The sequence below is a fragment of the Excalfactoria chinensis genome, chromosome 13, assembly GCF_039878825.1.
Source record: "Excalfactoria chinensis isolate bCotChi1 chromosome 13, bCotChi1.hap2, whole genome shotgun sequence".
Classification (NCBI taxonomy): domain Eukaryota; kingdom Metazoa; phylum Chordata; class Aves; order Galliformes; family Phasianidae; genus Excalfactoria; species Excalfactoria chinensis.
In genome coordinates this window covers 7,000,011-7,024,836 of record NC_092837.1, presented here as the reverse complement: position 1 = coordinate 7,024,836, position 24,826 = coordinate 7,000,011, and the positions used below count along the sequence as shown (strand labels likewise).

General features: G+C 35.4%; 1 protein-coding gene across 1 annotated transcript in view; it reads left to right on the top strand.

The window, feature by feature from the left end:
- DOCK2 (dedicator of cytokinesis 2) overlaps positions 1-24,546 on the top strand; it is a 115,513-nt gene extending 90,967 nt beyond the window's left edge. Inside the window, exons 36-52 of the mRNA XM_072348174.1 lie at positions 483-523; positions 2,209-2,299; positions 3,337-3,456; positions 4,924-5,013; positions 5,380-5,484; positions 6,948-7,089; positions 8,474-8,555; positions 11,144-11,228; positions 12,146-12,232; positions 12,806-12,982; positions 14,338-14,421; positions 16,253-16,390; positions 17,394-17,521; positions 19,068-19,248; positions 21,307-21,427; positions 22,356-22,498; positions 23,814-24,546. Of these exons, the coding sequence (XP_072204275.1) occupies positions 483-523; positions 2,209-2,299; positions 3,337-3,456; positions 4,924-5,013; positions 5,380-5,484; positions 6,948-7,089; positions 8,474-8,555; positions 11,144-11,228; positions 12,146-12,232; positions 12,806-12,982; positions 14,338-14,421; positions 16,253-16,390; positions 17,394-17,521; positions 19,068-19,248; positions 21,307-21,427; positions 22,356-22,498; positions 23,814-23,888 (1,890 nt within the window). The 3' untranslated portion in view covers positions 23,889-24,546. The remainder of the gene's footprint in view (positions 1-482; positions 524-2,208; positions 2,300-3,336; positions 3,457-4,923; positions 5,014-5,379; positions 5,485-6,947; positions 7,090-8,473; positions 8,556-11,143; positions 11,229-12,145; positions 12,233-12,805; positions 12,983-14,337; positions 14,422-16,252; positions 16,391-17,393; positions 17,522-19,067; positions 19,249-21,306; positions 21,428-22,355; positions 22,499-23,813) is intronic.
- Positions 24,547-24,826: the final 280 nt, after the last annotated feature.

Genomic DNA, 24,826 nt, shown 5'->3' with positions numbered 1-24,826 from the left:
GATTTTTGCATCAATTTGCATCGATATATGCATAAACCTGAAAGCAACATCCATTCAGTTCTTTGGTTTTACTTGTATGTTTTATCTGGTTTGATTCTGTGGATAAATTACATTGTCCACTACTCAAACAATGTAAGTTTTGGTAGGCTTAGTGTAACAGTTGGCTTTTACAGAATAAAGTTTCGCTCAAGGAACAAACCTTGCTGCACTACTGGTTTTTAAATCTGGAAAAAAAAAAAAATAAGATACACCTGGAGTAGGCTGCTAAAAATTTTTAAGTCTCTGATCTGATTTTAAGCTACCCTTTCTTTTTTCTATTACTATTTATGGACCAACATATAGGACACATGACTTTTGTAGTGGCTCTCATTGTTTATTTGGTATTTCTTGTACTGCCCAAATAATAAGAAAAGCAATATTTTAGCATAAATATTCTTAAGCTGCATTTTATGGAAATAACTTATAAATGTTTATATCCCCAGAACTTCTACAAGGACATTAACCGTGAAGGAATGTATATCAGGTATGGCAGATGCTCTGTTGAATGGTCTTGGAGAGGACAATAATACTTTCATAAAAAATTTTGCTTTCATCATTGTACTTGGATTTCTGTTGCTTAATGGTATTTTACCACCCGCAGTTACTGTTGTCCTGGCCTCATTTATATTTACAATCCATTTTTCACTTAGCTTTCAGCAATTTTGAGTTTATCATATGCATTTATAAGCTGTGTTTTCTTCCCCAAGCATCAGCTTCTAGCTGATCAAATCACTCAACACTGTTTATTTTTAAAATAAAAAAAATAAAATAAGAAATGTAGCTAGACTTGAGGTCTGGTGGGGGTCGCATCATGCATTTAGAATGGCATGAAAAAGCAAGTTGTGTAGAACTGTGCAGTCTGCCAAGTCTCTTTAAATATGCAACACTACATGCAGTGCAGAATTACTAGTAAAGCATTCTTCTCTAAGAGCTGTAGCTATGCTGGTAAATTCTTTCTTGTTTGACATGGCCTCTTACTGTCTCTAAGGATTCTGCACATGGGCTGTAGCTATTCTGTTCAAGACTTAAGACTTAACTGTTTCCTGCCTCTCTTACCATTCTGCAAAAACTGTAGAACCACCTTCACCTTAGCTACTACAATGCAAAGACCAGCATCTCAGCTGAGATGAGCACTGAAGGTGCTTCGCTGCTAAGTGTGGAGCTGTGAGCTAAAGTGGATGGGGACAAACAATGCTCTCTCTGAAAAATATTGCTGGAGGAGTCACATTTTAACTAGGATTAAGATCTGGGAATAGTAAAAGCTTGAAATGCTTCAGCAAGGTATGTCTAGTTCTGTGTGAAATCCCTGTTGAATGGAAGGGATTGGAATGCATTTTTCTCTCTGACTGGTGGAAGAGATGTGATTTAAGTCATGCAGTGGGCAGTGACAGGGATGATAAAGGCAGTGTTGTTCTAGAGATCAAGGAAAGCACTGGCAACATAAAATAGCTCTTCCTCCTGTATCACCTTGTCAAGATGCATAGGGACCTGCTTTGTCTTTCTAGGCCGCTGCTACCCTTTTCTCCTTTGCCTTAAATAAATTCTTCATGTCCAGTCTAAACATCCCTTCATGTATCTTGAGGCCATTTCCTCATGTCCTGTCATTTTTCACTTGAGAAAAGAGACTGACACTCTTCTTGCTACAACCTCCTTTGTATTTGTAGAGGGTGATGAGGTCTCTCTTCAGTATCCTTTTCTCCAGACTAAACAAACCCAGTTCCCTCAACTGCTCTTCATATATCTATTTCTAGTTCTTTCTACAGCTTTGTTGCTCTTATCTGCTTATGCCTCAGAACATCAATATCCTTGTAGTGAGGGGCATAAAACTGACAGTAACAGTCAGAAATAATGGATTCAGTGGTCTGACTTAGACCTCAAGTTGGAGTAATAGCTCTTGCTCCTCCTAGAAGTGGAGTTAACAGCAATTCACAGAAGCAGCTTAGGTCTTTCTTCTCCCTTTATGCACAGTGTTCCAATATACAAAGATACAGAAAAGTCTTAGTAAATGTACAGTGCTTTAACCACACTCAGTATCCTCGAGGACTCTTTTCTTAGTGACTGCATTACATCTTTCAAGTTTCCATTATCTAAAGTTTATCTAGAATATTTTTAACACAGAATTCAAGTCATTTCAGCATCAAGAGTAACTTTTGTTCTCTGTTCTAACAGATATTTGTATAAATTGCGAGATCTTCATTTGGACTGTGAGAATTACACAGAAGCTGCCTACACCCTTCTACTCCATACTTGGCTCTTGAAGGTTAGATTTTCCTAAATTTAATAAATAAGTAAGCTTTTGTGGTATTCAAATTTTTAAATAAGAATTGGTAGTCTTACTCTCCAATTTACTGCATATAGTTATTTTCCTTAGGGATATTCACGTTTATACTTGAAATTACTGTGCTAGATCATAAAAACACTAAATGTGGATTTTTTATTCTTTTTTCAATAAATGATTCAATGTCACATGCTGGTAAAACTCAAAATATTTCAAAATATTGTTGCTAAACTAGTTTTACTTAACAGGGAGAAGCCATTCAGCTTCCTTGTGTTTTTCGTTACGCTACTTTCTTCTTACCTCAAATATAAATAAGTATCAACATTTCCATCAAACTTTCCATTTTAAGTAAGGTGTATCACACTCCAAATTATGCTTCCTTTCTTTCATATTTGGTAATTGTTTTCACTACAGCTAATGTTTCTCACTGTACCAGACAATAGCAGTAGAAATGGCCAGTAACATGCTTTTCCATTCCAAGGGAAAATTCAAAATTTAAAGGCTTTTGAGCAAAAATGTGCAGTTCCTTGTGGAATTGTTTTTTTCTGTGTGTTGAACCCTCTAAACTGTGCCTTTCATGTTTTTCTTTTAATTAAACTTCCTTTTGACTTTTCTGGTCATTAAAAATTTCAAGGTATGTTTTTGTATGTTTGTGTAGACAAAAATGATTTTGTATGCATATATTTTAATACAGAAATCGAAAACATAACAGTCATGAAGACACCACTGAAATAAAACCAGTTTGCTTCCTTAGATTTTCTTTTCTAGCCTCTTGGGGTGAGGAGCAGGGAGGAAGATGGCTTTAAAAATGTTATGTCTATTCCTGTTTATCACATGAAGTGCAGCATTGTTTGAAGTGATGCTGAAAATGTTTCCACTGCCTTTTCCATTGCCGCTGTGGAAGGATGAAAAAGAGTAGGGGAAAAGAAAACTTGGAATAGCCCAGATTTTGTGAGGGTTGAGTAGCGAGATGTTGAACTCCAGAATCAGGGCTTATTTTAATGTGTTTTTACCCTCAGTGGTCAGATGAGCAGTGTGCACCCCAAGTCATGTCAACGGAGTTCCAGTGTTCACAGACCTATCGACACTTGAAAGAGAATCTGTATGAGAAAATCATAGAATACTTCGACAAAGGAAAGGTATTATGGAGTTCTCTCTGTCAAAAAATCTCTTGCTGTGTTATTTTGTATAGTAACATTTAATGAATATTCTCTGTAGAAAATGTTTGTTTTGTTATTGTGTATAAAATTCTTCTTGAAATGTGGGTCAAGTAAAAATTGTGTCCTGAAGGCACCCTTGTTCACAGGGTACATCTGTTGTGTATGAACATGTTCTTTCAGTAACTGTTTTTGCAAAGAAAGAGGTCAGTAATTACACATATCTTTCAGGCAGTAATAAAAGAAATGTTGAATGTACTTGCTAGGAAAAGAATAGGGGCAGCACAGATTGTATTTCTAGACTATTCGGTCATTTTCTCCCCCAAAAACCAGAGAGTTCAAACTGGACACATTTTTACAGAGAAGTCTTAGAATCTCAAAATTAAAAATGTAGTAGTTTGATATTCAATACCTAGATTTAGTTCAGTTTCTTTGAAATCTGTGCAGGAAAGGTGGTGTCATTTGACATAAGGTCTTGTTTTATTAATTTGCATTGGAAATATCTATGATATAGCAATTGCCATGTGGAGTATAAGAATAATTAAATCCTCATGATTTCTGTTATACCTGGCATTCTTATTTTCTTCACATGCAGCGGAGAATGTTTGCAGGCAGCTGAGTGCCCCTCCCATGTTTAGAGCTACTTAGCCTAGGGGTATGCAGCACTCTGTAAAAATGATGATAATGAATATGACCACCAGTAACCTTACATCAGAAGAGAGTTAGGCACAGAAAAATGATTTTGTTTCCTTTATTTTGAATAGATACAAGGCTTGTAGAATTCGAGAAATATCCTCAGGAGTGAGAATATCCATTTGCTTTAGGACCGTTCTTGTGATGCATACCGGAAGATATCTTTAGGAGATGAGAAAAGTAGTCCTAGTCTTTCAATACAGTTTTGTAATTCCTTACAGTAATTTTCAGTGTTAGCTGTTTGGTAGTGTGGAAAGAAACAAGCTGTGTTTTTGAGCAAGGAGTGATTTAAGTCTAAGCCTTGTAAGATTTTAGCTAACTAGGAAAGCTGTCAGTGCCAGGCTGTCTGTGAAAATGTATGTTTTTGGATTTTTCATAAATGAAAACATTTCTTTTGAAGAGGGGCCCTGCCTCGTAGGCCCACCCTGTGCTTAGAGTATACTCTAGATTTTATCTATCTTGATGATTTACTATTGATAATTATATGAAATTTTAGTTGATTTTTGGCAGTATTATCATAAGAAAAAAGTAGATTAATTCTTTCCCTTGGTGAATAATAAAACACTTTTATTCTCCATGTTAATCTGCTTTCCTAAAAGTTTATTGTTGTTGGGCTATTTCATTCTAAATATGTGGTTAATAAATGACTGCAATTTAAAGATGGTGTAGTCAGTGCAACTGCAGTTAAACAGTAATGCGTTAAAGACGTGTTTGTTAGTATTGGATTTACTTTTTGAATATGTGGGTACATTGCAGATGTGGGAAGAAGCTATATCTTTATGCAAAGAACTTGCAGAGCAATATGAAAAGGAAGTTTTTGACTACGAGCTTCTAAGTCAAAATCTGGTAAGATTATATACAAATCTTCAAATTATTTTCATCAAAGAATTTAGCCGTTTAGTGCAATCAAAAATATAGAGCTGCTTATGAGCTTACAGTTCACAATTGATTTTTAATTAATTTATCAAAGAGTTGCTTTGTTGTATTACAAAATTCCAGTGCTAGAGATTCATAAGTAACTATTTTGTAAAGTTACATGGACGTTTACTTACTACAGTGCTTTGAAACTATAAGCATGTTCTTATTTTGTGCAACAAAAAGGTGATGTATAAATCAGTAGCTATAGCTGCAGAAGGTAGTAAGGAAAGAAAAAAAAAAACAAAACAAAAAACAAAAACCTGAATTAATTATTTCGGCTGGTTTTGCCTTTAGGTTCAACAAGCAAAGTTCTATGAAAACATCATGAAAATTCTCAGGCCTAAACCAGATTATTTTGCTGTTGGATATTATGGACAAGGATTCCCTACATTTCTAAGGGTAAATCTATTTTATTTTTATTTTTTTCTTTTTTTATCTGTTTTCACGTGCTTCTAAAATTGTACTGTTTTTTAATGCAAACAAGTCATTGGGAATATCTGACTGGAATTTAATTCTACTGGGATGCAGGATCATTGTTCAACCTCCACTGCCATCCCTCCAATATCTGCTCTGACATCAAGGGCTGAAGTAATAAAATAGGAGGCATTACTTTGTAGCAGCCATCCTATATCACAGATGTACATTTTACATCATACCAAGGCTCTCTGTGAACAACATTATTTCTTTAACAGTAAGAAATAATAGAAGGCAAGAGTAAGGGAGAGTAAAATACATACACTGCATATAGCATTGTTGATCTGGTATATATTCCCTATTTAGCTAAAAGGGGTTTCTTGGATTGGAGGTTATACTGTTGTTTATTAGAACACAATGAATTACTCTATAATGAATGTTCCCAATTTTGTTTTCTGAATGGATGTCCTCCAAAACATACTGTAATCATTAAAACAGTGTGTTGGATATTTACTGCTGTCTTTTTCTTATCACCTGGTAATTTCTGTGCACTGTTTCTTGCTTTCTGAGAAATCAAAAAGTTGTTCTTTCATCACTTTCTTCATGCCATTCATGATGTATTGTTCTTTTAAAGATTTGGTTCACTTAAATATTATTCCCATAGGAACCCTTCCTTACTTTCATACATTGTGGTTCCCTTGCTGGAAATTTTCTCACTTTTGGGACAACAGAACAAGAGCATACCAAGTATTTGAATGCCAGTTCACTGTGATTATGATACTGGTGTTTCTTTTTCTGTTTTACTCAGTTTTTGAATTTCAGATCTCTAATATTCAGTGAGCTGAAATGTTCATCTCCTCTTCCCTGGTCTTGGAGGCCAAAGTTCCTTGAGGGAATTGGAAAAAACAATGAAAACATGCTAACGTTGCATCTTTTTCTTCTGCTTTTATGTAACTATCCCGTTAAATGAAGTAAAATGAACCACAAAGAAGCACATTTGGGGATAAACTCTATTGTAAATTAGGGCATTCCATAGCACCAAGAAGAAGGAGCAAGCTCAGCAGAACTATATAGTATTATTAGAAAGCTGTGAAATTTGTATCCAGATTGTGTTTGAAAGAAAATCCTTTTACTTGAGAGACAAAAAATAAAGGAATTTCAATGCTTTACTTACCCACCCATTCTGATTTTATTACACTCTACCAGGAGCAGTCATGATGCCAGTTTATCTTCATTCTAACGCTCAAAAGTATCACTCTGGAGAGTCAGCAAAGTACTGCAGGACCTGAACAGAGTCAGGTGTTCTTTATAGTTATTAGTATTCAGGTGTCAGCAGCACTCATTTAAAAATTTGGTGACCTGGTATCTTCATACTGATAAACACACGCACCTGCTATTTCTGCCTCAGCATCATACGGCTCAAGGAATCTGATATTTATTCCTTGCAGAACAAAGTATTTATCTATCGTGGGAAGGAATACGAGAGGAGAGAGGATTTTCAGGCACAGCTGATGAGTCAGTTTCCCAGTGCGGAGAAGATGAACACCACCTCAGCACCTGGAGAGGATGTGAAAAACTCTCCTGGTCAGTGTATCCTTGAACACTAAGGAGGTCACCGAATGAAGGTGTTTGGGGAAACATGTTTCTACCAAGAGTGGAACTGTGTGGAACAGCTGTTTCCTAAAGCTTATTCGAGTGGCAGTTCAGTTTGCAGTTTTATTATATCCTGAATGTTTCTAATTGACTGTTCCTAAGATGCTTGTTCCTGTTTCTTAAACAATTTTAAGATGTTTGTCTCTTTCACCATTTGTTCAGGTTCATGCATGGTTTACCTTTACTGTCTCTGAGTGGCAAAATCAGTGATGAACATGTGAATTTTCTGAGGCTAAAGCAGCACTTTGTCTATTACTTCTCATTCCTAGTTTTTCTGACTTGATGTTAATTTCTTCCTTGAACATTGTTTTGTCTGGCACTGTACTTTGTTATCACCTGTATTTCTTTACATCATGAATATGGCTTATTTTCCTAGAAAATTTCCTAGGAAAACTGACATATCCACGCCTTCTAGAATGCCCTAAATTATTACATCTTTTTCTTCATATTCTGGCTCAAATTACTGCTGGCTGAGTAGATATGAGATCATTTCATTATATCAGAAATGTTTCAGTTGTTGTTCCTTAATTAATTTCCAAGAGCTTTGTGTGCTCTCTTGAGTTTATGTAGCATTCATGCAACTGTAGGACAAAAGAAGGGATGCTGCTTTCTTTTCACACTCAAGGGGCTGAAGTACAAAGCACTACAAGCTTGTCCACAATTGACTTTATGTTTGAGAGGGACATTTTCATATACTTCTTTGTCTCTTAAAACATTTTGTTTTTTGAGGATCATGTTTCAGTCCTTTCTGTAAGTAGAATTTTCTACTTATAAGTAGCAAGAGATGTATTATCTGAGAAGAAAACTAACAGGAGCACATGAGATTCAAATATATGGAAATATATTTAAGTAATATAAATATAATATAAATATGATACATTTATTTACAAACCCACACCAGACTAAATCATAACGCTTGAGTAGAAAATCTCAGGTAGATGGGCTGCTCAGTGAGATTTCTAACAGAATGCTAAACATCGTGACATTACTCATACTTAAATGTGAACAGTAGAATTGTTTACATCAGATGTTGTTGATGTTATTTATGTAACTTGCCTTTAAGATTTTAATTAATGAGTCAGTGTGATAAATTACATTATTAATTTTTAAGCTCAGTAAATAGTTCAAAATTAAAGCTTTTTTGCTAGTTAGTACTCTAATAGGTTTTTTCTTTTTTTCTTTTCTTTTTTTCTTTTCCTTTTTCCATAAATGAAACACCAAATCCTGCAGGTGTTTCATCAGGATATGTCTGTCTTCTTTAACAGCATAAACTATTCCATTCTGACTGTTAATAATATGACCTTGACATTCACAATTTCAGACATACAGTGTTTTACAGTGCAGCCAGTCTTGGAGGAGCAACCTAGATTCAAAAATAAAGCAGTGCCTGATCAAATTATAAAGTAAGTGAATTTCTGTAATAATCAAATGAAATTCAGTCCATACTCCTAAAGTGACAACAATTATTTTGTGAACTCATCCATTTGCCAAGATTTAGAGATTCTGTTTTGTTTATTCAGTGATGTATTTCTCATGCAGTTCATGAAAGAACATCTATTGCAAAAAGAATGGCTCAAGGTTATAAGGCATGAGGGAATTCATGTTTTGGGTTCAAGTTCTGGAGTTTTCAACACAGCTTCAAATGCAAGTGATGAAGAGAGCAGACATAGAAGTGATTGGCAGTATGAGCATTTTTGAGTTGAAGGCTCTTACACAATAAAATCTTGGGATGACTTATTTGCAAAGTGCACAGTGCTTTTTGAAAAAATGATTTCAGTTGTACAATCAGGATTGTGTAAAGAAATAAGTGAATTAAATTGTCCAGAGTATTTTGAGAAATGATGGCCTTACTCCTCCAAATTCTTAATTCAGTGCTGAACATGTTCAACATACTTCATTCTCCTAATTAAGTGTTTTGACTGCATTTGAATAGTGATGGTTATTTCCAATAGGTCATGCCAAAACTGCACACAGTTCCTACTGGAGTATTGGCTGTGAGATTTTGGCTTGAAATCCTTTCAGCCTGGTGAAATTTTGCAGTCTCATAGGAAAAAAAAAGCAGAACAGAGGAGACTTCCTAGTCAGACGGTGGAAGGAACAAAAGGGTCTTAGGTTTGTGAGCATGATTAATAAAAGATGTTGCTTATCACAAACACCTCAATGGAAAATTTCAAGATAACATTTGTTGGCTTGTAACATAAAGACAGCCAGAAGTTCGTAGGCTGTCATTTAAGGCAGCTCATATTTTCCCCCTCTTCTTGTCAGTACCTTGTCAAATGCAAGAATCGTCTTCCTAACTAAAATCAGTTGAAACATGCCTCTTAAGTTTTCCAGCAATCTAAGGCACCTTTTTTTATCCAACAGAAGCTTTGCAACACCTCCACATTAGATAAATAAGAGATAAATCTAAATGCTTTCACAACACGCTGCTTCAGCTCTCCTAAAAGAGACTGAAGATAGAAGGGCTTGTTTTTTAATCAGCTGATATGAATTAATTCCTGACTGTTCCACAGTTGGATTCAAACCACTTTCACCTCTGTCTGCTGAATCTCTCCTGAAATTGCAGTTGGTTTAGAGTAGAAAGATTGACCTGAAAACACACGCCCAGATAAATAAAGCAGGCACAAGCACAAGTTTTGTAGTATAAAATAAATGATATAAAAAATAAAATAAATTCTATGGTTCCAATTTCAACTGCAACTCATTTTTGAAATCATAATCCCACAAGAGCTGCTGTGTTTGACTCGACTTCCCTGTAGAGCCAGCTACATTTTGAACTTATAATAGATATATTTAGTGTATTAATATTTATTTTTATCTTCCGTCATATGGGAGATTTTGTAATTGCTTGTCTCAGCTGCAGAATTCTGCCAAGCTGTTAATTTAATCTGGCCTTAGAGGAAAGATTTATTTTTATAAGTGCACTTAATTAGGCATTTAATTGTTAGTTACATAAGTTGATAGCAATGCATTCATTCTACCAAAAAGCTTTAAAATCTCTGCCCTTTCAGATGGGATGGTATAAAGTGATCTAGCTAGGTATAGCAGTATTCTCCTCTTCCATTACTTTATTGATGAAGATAATCTTTCTGGTTTGGATGTCTGAACTGTTTAGGGTTGTTTCCTTATTGGTCTGTTTCCTTAGGCTTCCAGAACATGGCTTTCTGAAATGTATTTTGCCCTGCAAAATTACCTTTTGTTTTATATTGCTTGAAATTGATCATAATACTAGAAACCAGAGAGAGGTTATTTTCAAGCAGAACACTTAGCCAAAACTACAGCAAGTGCTAAAGAGTGACTGGCTGTGTGTTGATGGGAATGCATGTGCACAGTGAGTGAGATGATTCATTAACTAAATAGAATAGATCACAGCATGAATTTGCAATATTTCTTTATATTAATGTCTGCTTCTAAAAGTGTTTGTATTCACTTTCTTATCTGCCACAACAAATTATTAGTTATGGTCTCAGATATTTAGTTTATTGAATGACTCTTGTTCTGTATTGTAAGTAGAACTTTTAGATTAAATTGATTAAAATGATTTGTGATGGTATGTGGTTGAAAAAGCACATGTATTTCAGTCCAAGTAAATATATTCTCTCCATTCACTCAATTGTTCTTTAAAAAGCATACTCCCATTAGAAGAAAAGCATCAAAGTAACAGAATAGGAAAGTAAACAGCTTTTCTACACCCTCTTCTAGAGGTTCTAATGTTAATCTGGAAGTTACAGAAGTTGTAGAATTTTTGTACCTCAGAAGTGCAGCCAGTCCCACACTGAACCAGCCTATTTGCAAAATACTGTGTGTTGACCGTAATTTGTAGATAAAATAGCTGACTCCTGAATTTTCAGTTGTGGAGGTTTTTTCTTTTCTTTCCATTAAATTTCCTTTTAATTAAAACTAACTTAAGCTGTAATAATTCACTGTGATAACAAAATAAATAAGTGCGTGAACTTGGTGTTTTACAAAAATTCTTCTTTAAATCTTTCAGCTTTTATAAGTCCAACAATGTCCATCGATTCCACTACTCAAGACCTGTTAGAAAAGGATCTGTTGACCCTGAAAATGAATTCGCTGTAAGTAAACAAATACAGTGATGCAGTTCTGGTAGATATGACTGACAGAATTCTGATGCTTTCTTAGTCTGAGACCACGCATTACTTGCAAAGCTATACAAAAAAAATAAATCTGTTCTGTGCATGCTGATGATCAGTAGTGTCAGTTGTTTCACGTAAGGAGCTTCTCATCTACTGTTAAGTAATTCAGATGCTGATCTACCCTGACATCCCAGTTATGTACTGTTGTAGCAACATTAGTGTTGTGCATTGGCCTCCTTTGCAAGCTGGAGAGTTTTGAAACTGTTTATATGCATTTGTTTAAATTGTTTTACAAATAACTAAATGGTTAATGTCTTCATTTTTGATTACAATAGACAGTATCCCTGCTCACTTCAGATATGTGGAAGTTAGTGTGGTTGGAGTGCATTTTTATTGCATTAATTGTTACATTTCTCATTAGCGGCAGGTTATTTAAGCTAATGTTGGTAAAATAAGGAGTAGTGCAGTAAATGCAGTAGAGGCATTTTAAAATACCAACAGCTAGTCTTGTACAGAAGGGATGGGGGGAAGTAAGGATGCTAGCGTATTATTTTAGAGCTATTACTGATTTTAATTGCAGAAACATATTTTGGAAGCAGAGGTCATATAGTCACAGTCATTTGTAATAGCAAAGTAAGGAATAGATAGTAAAAGACCAAAGGATAATTTACTTTTTCCTGTGCTTTGTGCAGGCATAATGTTTGAAGATGGCCTAATTTCAGATCAGAAAATGATTTGTTTAAATAGCTATGATGGATTCATTTTGCACTGTCTTTTCATGCAAAAAACCAAATATGCATATGTTTTTCGTCTTCAATCTGACATTTCAGAAGACAGAAAAGATTAGAGTCTAAATCCTGAAGTATCATCTTCTCCCTTGTATCTTTTTTTAATAGTCTATGTGGATTGAGAGAACATCATTCGTTACAGCATACAAACTTCCTGGAATTTTACGGTGGTTTGAAGTTGTCTCCATGTCACAGGTGTGTAACATGCTAAGAAACTGTACCATATCTATAAATATGAATGGTTGTGTACGGAATAGATTGGGAATTTGTCACTATAAGGCAGACTTGTCAGTTATTTTTACATGTACGAGCTGGTAACATTTGAGCTTGTAGCATACATCAGAATTGGCATTCTACATACATAGGTAAGATGTCTCTAAAGCAAATTCTAGCCTAGATGATGGAAATAAAGATAACTGGCCCTTTGTTCTATTTCTATGCATTGAAATACATTGTGTACAACTTAAATCAATAGCAAATGTTTTGATTTATCTGTCAAAATGTCATAGTACCAAATGGTTGTCTTTGAATTGTCGTTCTTTTGTGTAACAGATGACTTAAATACAGGTAACATTCAAGTCATAAAACTACAAAGAAAACAAATTCTTACAAGTGGAAGATTTTCAGCTGAAAATACTTTATTCTAACTTTGATCAGTAACATATCTAACATATCTAAATGTGCAATTCCATTTATTTATCTGGATAAAGTTAGAAATAATCTATGTCAAGATTTACTATATATTTTTCATCTTTTATTTCTTTATAGACTACAATTAGTCCTTTAGAGAACGCCATTGAGACTATGTCCATGACAAATGAAAAAATTTTGATGATGATTAACCAATACCAGAGTGATGAAAACCTTCCTATTAATCCACTTTCGATGCTTCTCAATGGAATTGTTGATCCAGCTGTTATGGGTGGCTTTGCTAAATACGAGAAGGTAGGAGAGATCATTTTTAGATGTACTACATCCTAGTCCTACTTGATGGTGATATGCTTTCTTCAACAAGTGACAGGGAAGACTCAGATGGAAATATGAAAGCCACAACTCCATCAATTAAAAGGTTCTTGTATGCTGGTCCCCTCTGATCAGGAGTCGTTCAAAGCAGAAAGAAGCATAGGTCCAAAATAGATACTGGGAGAATAACAATCTCAATATTAATAGCAATTAAAAGAATAATATTTATATATTTCATATACGTGTGTACATTTTTTACAAAATGTAACAAAAAAGGCTTTCACACATCAGAAGGCTTGCTCTGGGATATGCAAATCAAGTTTATGCAACAGTAGGTCTGTAGGCTTTAGATGTGTCGCATTGATGTCAGTGTTTCTTAACAATTGCAGTCTTTCTGTAGAGCAGTATGTGTTCAGAATTGGAACACAAATAATTTTTATTTGTGCCATACATGGAATATTGAACATCTTGATGAACTGAACTGTAGCAAGGCTGTCCCTGGGGCCACTTTATTGAGAAAAAAAAAAAAAAAAAAAAAGAAGGCAGGAATGTTTAATAATTCATATATTCATTTTTTGATTGAATTCTAAATTATTAAAGTTTAGGATGAAATTGAATGTGAGACTACTCCACAGCTTCAGAGATTTATTATTTCTGCCTGCCATTTCGTATGCCATTCTCAGTAGGCTCAGCATGCAGGATGGACTGCAAGCATACTGAATGGATGGTACATATATTTACATGTACGCACAAGTAAAATACTTTCAGTAAGCGTGATTTACTATGAGGGACTGTGATATATGCCATGTTAGTTCTTCAAATATTTGGCAGTTATAGACAAATAACTATTCTTCCTTCCTACTTGGAGGGCGAGGGGTTGGGAAGCAAGTTGTTTCTTTGCTCAGAAAAGGGTAGTATGTATGCAGTACGCAGCTTTGCTTATGTATGTCAGCAGTAATTTTCCTTATAACACTATCTAATGTTAATCTAAGGTACTTCATTAAATTGATTTTAATCAGATAAGCTGTGATACTCCAAATTTGTACATTTTTACATGTCAGTACAAGCTTACAAAACAAACAGTGATTTCTTTTTCACAGTAAGTGTCCCAAGCTGAGAAATGTTGTATGAAGAACAAATATCTTAACAGAACAGAGCTCCTCAGTTCTCAACTGACATAGCAATTAATTATCATTAGCAGCACCTGGCTAAGAAGCATGCAGATGTCTTTTTATTTAATGACCAATATTATGGTTACCTGTTGGAGTCATTGAACCAATCACTGATCTCTTTATTTGTTGAAATGATGAACTGAATTATTTTTTTGTTTGTCTCAGGCTTTCTTTACAGAAGAATATATCAGAGACCATCCAGAGGATCAGGAAAAGCTGAATAGACTTAAAGATCTAATTGCTTGGCAGGTAACATCTTTCTGTCAGCAGTTAACTGAGGCTTCCTCGGCTACTTTTTTTTTTTTTTTTTTTTTTTTCTTTCTATGACTTTTTAGCAGGACTGTGCAGCATCATTTAGAGGACTGTGTTATTTTTACTGTTTTTATACCTTTATTTGATTTTTTTTTCCTTCACTGTTTCCCACTGTGGGAAGGGGATAGAAAAATAGGATTGTGGTTAGAAACAGACTGTTCTATGCCTTTTGTTTCAGAATATGTGTAGTTCTAAAAGGATCACCTGTTTATTATCTTATTTAGATATGAATAATTTCTGTTAAGAAGAAAAAAGGATTTAAACCCTTTCAGTTTTAATGTGCCCAACAGGAAGCATGAATTCCATTTCAAATCCTCTGAGATCTCTGATAAAACAGCATAACAGTAATTCTTTACAATGTGATGTAGCATGAGATTTCTGTAGTGTTCTTGGTGATCTAAGCTGCCCAGTCCTTCAGGTTTGGGGTTTTTTATTTTTATCTGAAAAATGGAAGAAATGGCTTAATTCAAAAAATTACATCTTATTTCCTCAGGATTATTATTATTATAGCACTCTTTATAAATTCAGTGAAATGCTACCAGAATCAGGGAAATTACCTATACAAGCTTCCTGTCGCCTGGGGAAAGAAGTAGGCCAGAAAAGAATTTAAGTACTTTGTAGAAAATACCATTTGGAATGGTTTATCAAAATCTATATGTAATAGACAAGGTTAAAAGGTTCAGGACTTCAAACTCAGGTTGTATATTTAAGGACTTCATGAAGTGATGCAAAAACAAGCAAACTTGTTTTCTTGAGAAATAACTTCATAGAGGTAGCTGTGTTTTCTGTGTTTTCATTGTTTTTTGAGTTTGTTTGTTGTTGTTTTTTGCTCTTGTTTGTTTATGGATTGGTTCGCTTCTTTTACATGAGAAATCTTAACAAATCTTAATGAAATGCTAGTTGCTCATAGGACTTATTTTCATAGTCAATGACCATTCAAGATTGTTGCTACATGTCTCTTTTATGGCAAATAGTGTAGAATACAGATACAAATAGGAAGAATCAGAAATCCTAACTGCTCTGGTTACCTGTCACTAACCCCATCCTGTAAGATGAGTTTGAAAAAAGGTTAGCTCAGGGGTATCATAGTGCAGTCTTTTTGGTTAGTAAAAACTGCTTCTGGCTTGAGTCATTCACTTCTGTACCAAAGCACTCACTGAATTTTTGTTGAGATGTGCAGAATGCAAAGGAAATCTGCAGAGTAAATTCCAAGAGAAAGGAAGAGGTCACCTTTCAGTAATGAGGCATAAGTGTGCTAAATTGCTGCAGAAATTGTCAAAATGCTCACATGCTTAAGCCTCCAGTTAACTGATTTAAGTGTGCCACTTATTCCTCCATTTGAAAGAGTTTGAAATGACTTGCCAATAGGCCATGTGGATAGTTTTCATCTCTGCCATATTTCTTGTAAGCCATGGCAGGCACCTTCAAGAGCACGTATTCTAAAGATTTTCTTACTTATTTTAAACTCATGTGTTTAATTTCATAAGGTTTTAACATAAAATGCAGAAGGACAGAAAAAACTGTTACTATGGCTGAACAAGTCCACTTACAGGAGCCCTTTCCAGCTGGTACTAATTTGCCTCTTCGCTGCTAAAGCCTCCTGCAGAGTAGCATCACTCCTGGTCATCTCAGTGTCAGCTAATAGACCCATCCATCAATCACAGTAACAGCTTTGTAGTTCATTTAGCAGATAATCGAAACAGAGTTGGAAGACTTGTCAGACTCAGTTAATATTCTCACTTTTTTCTTCTTTTTTACCCTCTTCAAGATACCCTTCCTTGGGGCTGGAATTAAAATTCATGAAAGAAGAGTTTCCGACAATCTTCGTCCTTTCCATGACAGAATGGAGGAATGTTTCAAGCATTTAAAAGTGAAAGTGGAAAAACAATATGGAGCCAGAGAATTGGTATTGGTTTCCTTTATAACTCCTTTCTTTCACTTTCTTTACTTAATACACACCTTGTTCTTCTCTTCTAAACAAAAACATGTACTAAATTTTTTTCTCATGAGTTATTTTGTGATCTGAAGACCTGAGTTTTTTAGCCAGAGAGTTGATGAATCCTTTGAGCTATTAAGCATTCCTCAGATGTTATTATTTATATTAAAATGACAATTATTTTCTGCTTTATAAGGAAGCAAAAGCAAATTCTTGTGCTTCTCAGATTTTTAATTGTCCACAGTATCATAGAACTTTTATCTCAGATTGGTCTTCCTGTGCTAACTGCTTCAGCTGTATTGCAAAGTAAAATCTCTGATGTATGTAACACTAAAAAAATTAGTTGGTAGTTGATATTAAAAAGAAATGAGAATAATGGCACTACAGCCATTTTATCATGTCTGCTTCTCTTTGGTAGCTGGCAAGAGCTTTTTTTACTAGAAGAAAGGGAAAAGTAATGCATGAAAACTCTTGGAATTGTGTATGCTTCCAAGTCTTGTTAAAATCAATCTTGATACAAATGATGTGGGGAGCCAAATATGGACAATGAGGAGGGGAAATAACAAAACAAAAAAAAGCCTGTGTTTTAATATGAAATGTTTTTAAAATGTAGTACATATGTTTAAATTGAGATCAATTGACGTACCCTGGAAAAGTAACTTATGGTATTTGTGCACTGGGAAATGCTCAAAGACAGTACACGATTCACATCTTCTAGCAAAGACAAACTGAAGCTATAAATTGCAGTTTATTTACCTACTCACTGTAACTTAGATTTTGAGAGGTCTTAGGGTAAGACCCTAAGAGTGTATCCAGAGTGAGGCAAAAATCACAGTAATTAATGGTAGCAAATAACTTAATTTATACCAACTGCTAAAACAACCATGCTGTCTTTAAAACCTAGAGAAGAGGGAGGAAACAAGATTCAGCCAAACCTGTTTGTTAGAATATATTCCTCTATTCCATCTTATAGCCAGATTTTGATGACAAGAGAGTAGGACGGCCAAGATCAATGCTGAGATCCTACCGCCAGTTGTCAGTTATTTCAATGACTTCCATGAATTCAGACTGCACTACTCCAAACAAAATTGCTCCGGAAAGGTTGGTTATTCTTTGAGTTTTCTAAGTCCTGTTTTTAAACCAGTTTTATGGGATGAAACTAAAATATCTACTAGAAAAATTGAGGCATTCAAGGTTAAAGCACACTGGCAGACTCTTCAGGCTAAAAGTTTAAAAATAATTTAAACTTTTGCTGTCATTTCCTCCAATCTCAAAGATCCTGTATTTCAACCACAGTAGACTAAGTACACTTGAGTCTTTACTCAAAAAGACACTTCTTCAGAACAACCTGAATGACAAAATAACAAATTGAAAAATATAAAGAACTGGGGAGGGGGAGGAGTGTCCTACTATAGCTAAATTTCTGGTGAATGTATAAATTTCTGGAATATATAAAAGTTTTGGAGTTCCAAAGAGCAGCTGTAGATGTCTTTGTTTCGTTTTGCATCCCCAAGTTGTTTTGAGTGCTTAATAAATGATCCTTTGGGCACAGAGTTTCTTCACAAGCAAAGCATGTATAAGATGGTGCAGTGTTTGTGATTGTTCTTTAACATCTGATCTCACTGAGAAACTGGCTTATATAATGTAAAAAGTCTAAAGGTGTATGACACTAACTTGGAAGTCTGTCTGCCTAAGATCCCCCTATCTTCTTGCATATTTGACAGACAGTTCAGTGTTAAGCACTATTAAATTTTAAATGCCCCCAGATCTGAGTTTCCTAACAAAGTTGCATAGTATCACGTTATGAGGTTTTTTCCCTAACATTCATGTCTAAGTGTGTAGCACACAAACATGGTTTGTGTTGTATCTGGCAACTCATGACTCTAATAAAACTGAGCACTTTATATGTAACCAGGAAACAACATCTAAGCAGCTGAATCGTGCGCCTGTTGTGCTTTCTCATGATACGGTCTCTCAGATGGCTCAGCAAATTCGCATATTTTGCTTTACCTGTTTGTGAGCTGTAAAATAATTTCAGCCCCTATGTTCAGTTTCATCAGCAGAGAGGGAATAAAGCTAGCATTAATTTCCTATAGTTTTTTAAATTAAATGAAAAATAGCCCAATATTTAAATAATAAAAATGTTGAGTGTTGTAGGAAGATTTTATCACTATGTGCACTGTTGTTCCATATGGTGAAATAAATAGGAGGATGCATTTAAAACATGATTAGAGATGGAATTACTCCCATTCCACTGCGTTCAGTAACCAGAATAGCAGGTCTTGCATTCAGCACCACCATCACCCCACATAAATCTTCTTTATGAGTTTTCACCCCATTTTCCCTAGGAGTCCTTGAGCTAAAGCACACATGTTCAAAAAGAGATCTATACTTCATATTAATGTTTGACAATCTTTACAACATTTGCAGGCATTTTAATACTTCCTGAAGGCATCTTTTTCAGCATCTACAGTTGCTAGCTGAAACACATCACATACTTCCTGCTAGTGGTTTGCAAGGCCACACGAAAAGTCAAAGGAAAGGATGACCTGCATTTATATTTCACAGGGTAATTATGTCAGAATACAAGTGGCTTTGAAAATATCATTCAGGAACTTCTCTGTTTTTTCCTTTTTTGCTCCTGCAGCTTTGATCTGGAAGTAATACTACCTAAGCCAGTGAAATCGGAATCAGAGATGAATGCTCCACAAATTAATCCTAACCCTGAAGTGAAGATGAGAAGGTCCAAAAAAAGAACAAAAAGAAGCAGTGTGGTGTTTGTTGATGAGAAGACGGCACCTGATATTTCCATGTCTGATATGAAATGTGTATGTTATTGACTTAGTTATATTTTATAACCCATAAAAAGAGGAAATCAAGTCTTCCTTTATCCAAAACATTTATATATCACATAGAACCCTAGCTGTCATAGAAGGAAATATGGAGGATACAGAGGCGATCTGACCCGTTGTGAATGAGATCTGCAAGATACTGAGGATGAAACAAATCAGTGGAAAAATTAGATATATTCTCTGTGTGCTTATGATGATGGATAGCATAGCTCCGTAGCTGCAGAATTCCAAAGTTTGTTTAGCTTAAAATGGAGTACTACTCTGAGAGGGTTAAACAAGCTTTCCTATTGAGAGGAAATTCACTGTGCTGACACTACATGGCAGCTCCTTGTAGTCAGGGCTATTTCAAAAGTGATGAGTCCTGTACTTCTTGTACTTTGTTATGGAACATGCAGCTGTTAGGAAATTGCAAGATTGCGAACAGTGTTCCTTAAGTGGTGCCAGACTGAAGTTTGGAAGCACTGGCATCTCTCACTTTAGAGATCATCTGAGTGCCTTTATCACACTAATAGATCATTGAATGTCTTATATAACACACACAGTGTGTTTTTATTTTAAAACTCTAGTCCCCAGGAGACTTCTTCGTGTAGTGTAAAAAGAAGCAAAAAAATCTGAAAGATGTCCTCTTGATAGACCAGCCCTATCTAAATTAAAATATCAGGCACTACATGACTGCTAAATGAAAAAGAGTGCAAGTCATTTGATCATAAACTTTGGAGGGATCATCAAAGGCAAAGTGAGTTGAATAGAAAGCTAAGATTCTTTTAGAAGATGAATATCTTAGTTCAGTGCTCTTCTAACTATTCTAATCAAGTCGTAGAGAGATGAGTTTGTGTCTTTACATATGAACTTGAAATTGGCAAGCAGTTAAATTCATGTTTGAAAAAGTATCTCCTCTTTTTAGTGACCTATGAGTTTAAAGATCCCTAAAAGGATAAAGGGGAAAGGTGTATTGCAGGAAGTTTCATCAACCCATCCTTTCTTAAGGATGGAAAAGGAAGGAAGGAGAAACTTGATTCATTGCAGAATGGTTGGCTTTTGGCTGATTGTCTGTCAAGTTCATTTCATTTCACAATTGAGACAATTTTGAACGAAGCAGGAAATGAAGCCTCTAGTCCTATCACTTGTTAAAGTGGGAGAAGAGTCTGATACCCACCTCACCAGTACCTCCTTTCAGACATCTGTAGAGAGCTATAAGGTCTCCCCTGACCCTCCTCCAGACTAAATAATCCCAGTTCCCTCAGCTGCTCCTCGTAAGATTTGTGTTCCAGACCCCTCACCCATTTTGTGAATGACTTCTAGCTAAATCCTCCAGTCTGCCATGTGTCCCAAGTCTTTGAGCACTGAATTGTGGTGAAACATACAATTGTCTCTTTTCATGTCCTCATACAAAGACATATAAAGTGTGTGAGCACATTCTGAGAAGCATTAATATACAAATCCAAGTAGTATCTTCGCCCTTTAACTAAATTAAATACAGATATATGTAACTGTGGGATTCCCACTGCAAACTGAGTTGCAGGATTTTTATTTTATTTTAACTTAAGAAAAGTAGTGACAATCTTTGCAATAACCAAATTAGCTGCATTAATTCAGTAAGGAAAAATGTTCACAAAATTTCATTTCACTTTGCAAAACACAGAGCTGGCTGATAATATTATTCCAGAAATGGTAATAGCACCATCTTATGGGTTCCAGATGACAGAATGTCTTCTAGTTGCATTTGTAATGTGTTTTTTTTTTTGTTGTTTTTTTTCCCCTATGTTTGCTTTGCCAAATGAGAAATATTTATCTAACTAGAAAAGATCTTTACAAGCTTTGCATGATTATAGCTATTATACAGTATTATACATGGGATCAACTCTACTATTTGCCTTTAATGTTTATTCAGCAAATTGCCTCACAAAGAGCTAGAGTTAGACATAATTGCTTAATTATTTCCTCATATCCTTTTCAAAAAAACATTATTTTGCTTTGATCTTTGTTCCTTATATCTTTCTTCATTATTAACAGCGTTACGTTATTTTTAAATAGCTGTCAAGGAAATATGAATTTATGAGTGACACCAACCTCTCTGAACATGCTGTGGCACCTCAGAAAACATCTGTCCTCAAGCAGATGAGCTCTGTCAGTCGTTCTATGCCAACTATTCCAGGTAAGCTCACTGTGGTAAGACTATGAGCACGCAGCACTTCTTGGCAACTTAAGAAAGCAATGAAGGGATTGCTCCTAGCAGAAGCAGGCAGTTATCTATATGTAGACCTGAGTTTCTCAGACAAAGATTACATGTTCAGTGTATGTGCATGTGAGGCTGAGCTATTGCGTGATAACACCACTACCTACTAGTAACATACAAGTTCTAGAAGTCTTTCTGGAGCTCAGGATCTTGCTTCCTTGTAAGTTAGGAATATTCCCTTGTGTACAAAAAGGCAAGGTTTATTTATCTTCTCTGATTTGCAGGGCCTCACTTGCAGAAGCAAGGGCTTCTCTTGTCTTCAGTATGCACAGGGTCAGGGGGTTTCAGACAGAAAGAAATGCCCTGTACCTTCCTTTGGCAGGTGAATTTCCCCAAAGATTGCTCAACAGTAGGGACATCAACTTCTGCTACTGATGTTAGAGAGTAATCTCATGAGCCTGAGAAAGAGGAAGGGGAAATGAAGTAACACAACTGTCCACTAGGAAGACTTATGACTGTGTAATAGAGAAGGGAAAAGTGTAACTTAAATTTATTTCTAGGCCAGAATATGCAGAGAAAATGTTGCACAATTTCACTGTCCTTTGCCCCAAGCTTCTTCCGTTGCACATCCGGTTTCTTAGCTTGCACTACATCTAGCCTTCTCGTTGTCCCTATCTTTCCAGATGGCTACAACAAACATTTATTACAATATGACAGTAGTTTCCTATGCAGACTCAGTCTATGAATCAAATGTACTGATATATATATTTTTTTTGCAATGAAGCTCAGTATTCTTGGATCACAAAAGTCTGTTTTTTCTCTAGTAAATGCAATAGATATTTCAAATTCTCCTTTATCTCTCTCTCTCTCTCTCTTTTTTTTTTTTTTTTTAATTATTTTTTTTAAGGATTAACTCTGTCTGTCAGCCCTGTGGCACCTGATGAAACAATTGCATCACACAGGCTGAGTCAGCCAGTGTTTCCTTCCACCTCAGATGGTGATAAGAAAACCTTCAAGAAAAAGAAAGTGAATCAGTTATTTAAAACAATGGTAAGTTCTGTGTGTTTATGGTAAAAAAAAAATAAATACTTCTGTGCCTTTTTAAAAATTCTAAGCTATGAGAATGAAGTCATTTTAAAACATCATGAGACTTTAAGTTGAACTGTTGTTTTTTCTGCTTCTCTCATCAGAGAGAGAAGTGGAAGCTCTATGGGTAAGCAAAAATTTGCCTCTGACTGCTTTTTGAAGTTAGGATGTACTTGATATGTTTAACAAATGCACAGAAGTGCACTTCTGCATCTGTACCACGAGAGGTCACATCTGAGCTGCTGATTTTCTCTGGCTTGTATAACACCAGTGAAACCTGTTATTTCTTGTTTAATTGAATTACATTGTGCAGTTTCACTAGCATCAGAGCAAGGTAATCATTGCATATATGGCAAAACGTGCAGAGCGTGAGTTAGATTCTGGTGTGTGAGATAATCATTATAAAGTAGCAGTTGACTTTAAATGTGTCTGAGAACAGTTTGCCTTCCTTTCAAGTAATAAACCAATCTCTTACTTGTGTAGAAGTTTCAGAAGATTAAACACCACTGAATTTAATGTAGTGTGTGAGAGAAACAAGAAGTATTCAGTGCATATATCAAGATTCAAAAGTTTTCAAGTTATCCCATTATTTTTAGGTAGACAATATGTGGATGCTAGTGGCTTTCACATATGTGGTGCTTAAGCACCCTGTGGCATCTGTCATATTTTGCATGTTATCTCTCTACTGATATTTCAAATAAAAGATTGATTTTTGTTGATTTTTTTTTTCTTTTTATCTGGTGAACAGTTTCATGTCCATCCATTCATTCCTGCATTCTTCAAACTAGGTGCTTCCAGAACAACATTTAGTACATTCAACAGCTGCACATTTTCATTCTCATTTATTTCTGGTAGGGACGAAAATATTCTTAATTTGAGGGTGTAAATCATGTTCAGTTTCTCAGGTAGTGTTCTTTTGAGACTGAGGAGTAACAACTCTTCAACATGACTTTATTCATACACATTCAAATGTATAATGTGTATAAAATAAGAACAAAATGTCCTGTTTTTTCAAAGCTAAAAAAGCACTGAATAAGAATCCATTTAAATCTGCTAATACGGTGCTTCCATAGTATCACTGAAATAATTCGAACAGGTTAAAATACAGATTTATGGTTCTGCAGGATAGAGAAATGAGTTTGAACTATGAGGATTTGGTCAGTGATTTTTTTTCTCTAACAACAGAGTATGGGCACAAGCTAGTAATTAGTACACATATTACTAAACCCAGTGTAATCGTCATGTTAACACCTGTCACTCTGCTCCTCTCTTTTTGCAGCGAATTTCCAGAGTTCTAGAAGATGGAAAGCAGCCTGTGGAGCAGCATTTCAAATCTTCATCTACAGACCTATAATTCATTCTGTTAAATAACCATTTTTCAAGCAAAATTAATTAAATATACATGCGTGTATATATCCTATTTTAGACCACTGTCTACTGTAAAGAAGGGCACCAGCAATATAGGTGACTAACAGAGTATGAATGAAGTTATTCATGGGCTCTTCTAACAGTGACACCATACAGATACAGGAATAACATTTAAAGCAAAAACTAGAGGATGGGCTTACTGGGATACAGAACAGAAGTATATTGAGCCTCTGGTTAACAAATCAAACAGCATTGTCTATTCCCTGTGCTAAAAACTCATTCATGGTAAGAAAGTTGCTGAAAGGTCATCTGCAGTGCTTACTTTATGTATCATTAAGTCCTGTTCTGTTCTTTTCGAAGAGCATATGAGTTATCCTTTCTTCTAGCTTGTATAGGCACATTCTGGTTATCTTTAAACTACTGCAGGCAGTGTGGTCAAGGCATCAGATGGCTCAGCACAAAACAGTCACTAAGATTATCTTATGTGGCTGCTGGATTTACAGTCCTCAAGTCCCCCTGCTGCCCCTGCCACACTGTTCTGTTTCTTCATGTCTTTCTCAAAGTTGAGTCTTTGTCTCTGCTACTGTATGACCAGGTTATTTTCAGAATGGCAGCTATTATACTAAAGCTGTGCAAAAGTTTACTTCGATTTGTACAAGTTGATATGACAACCAGTGGTGTGATAAACAAAAGTTTCTGCTGTTTATCAATAAAATATTACAACCTTATTTGTCTTGAACCCTTTTCACTGGAATATTTACATTTATTGTATATGTCAGTAGCTTCTTACTGACAGCAAATGGAACTATACAGACTCAAGGTTTCTGCATATCATCTGATGAGGTAGAGTTGGGAGTTAACGCCTCATCAGCATGATGTTATACAGCAACACAGGTCAGCATTTCACTTTTCTTTTTCAATAAG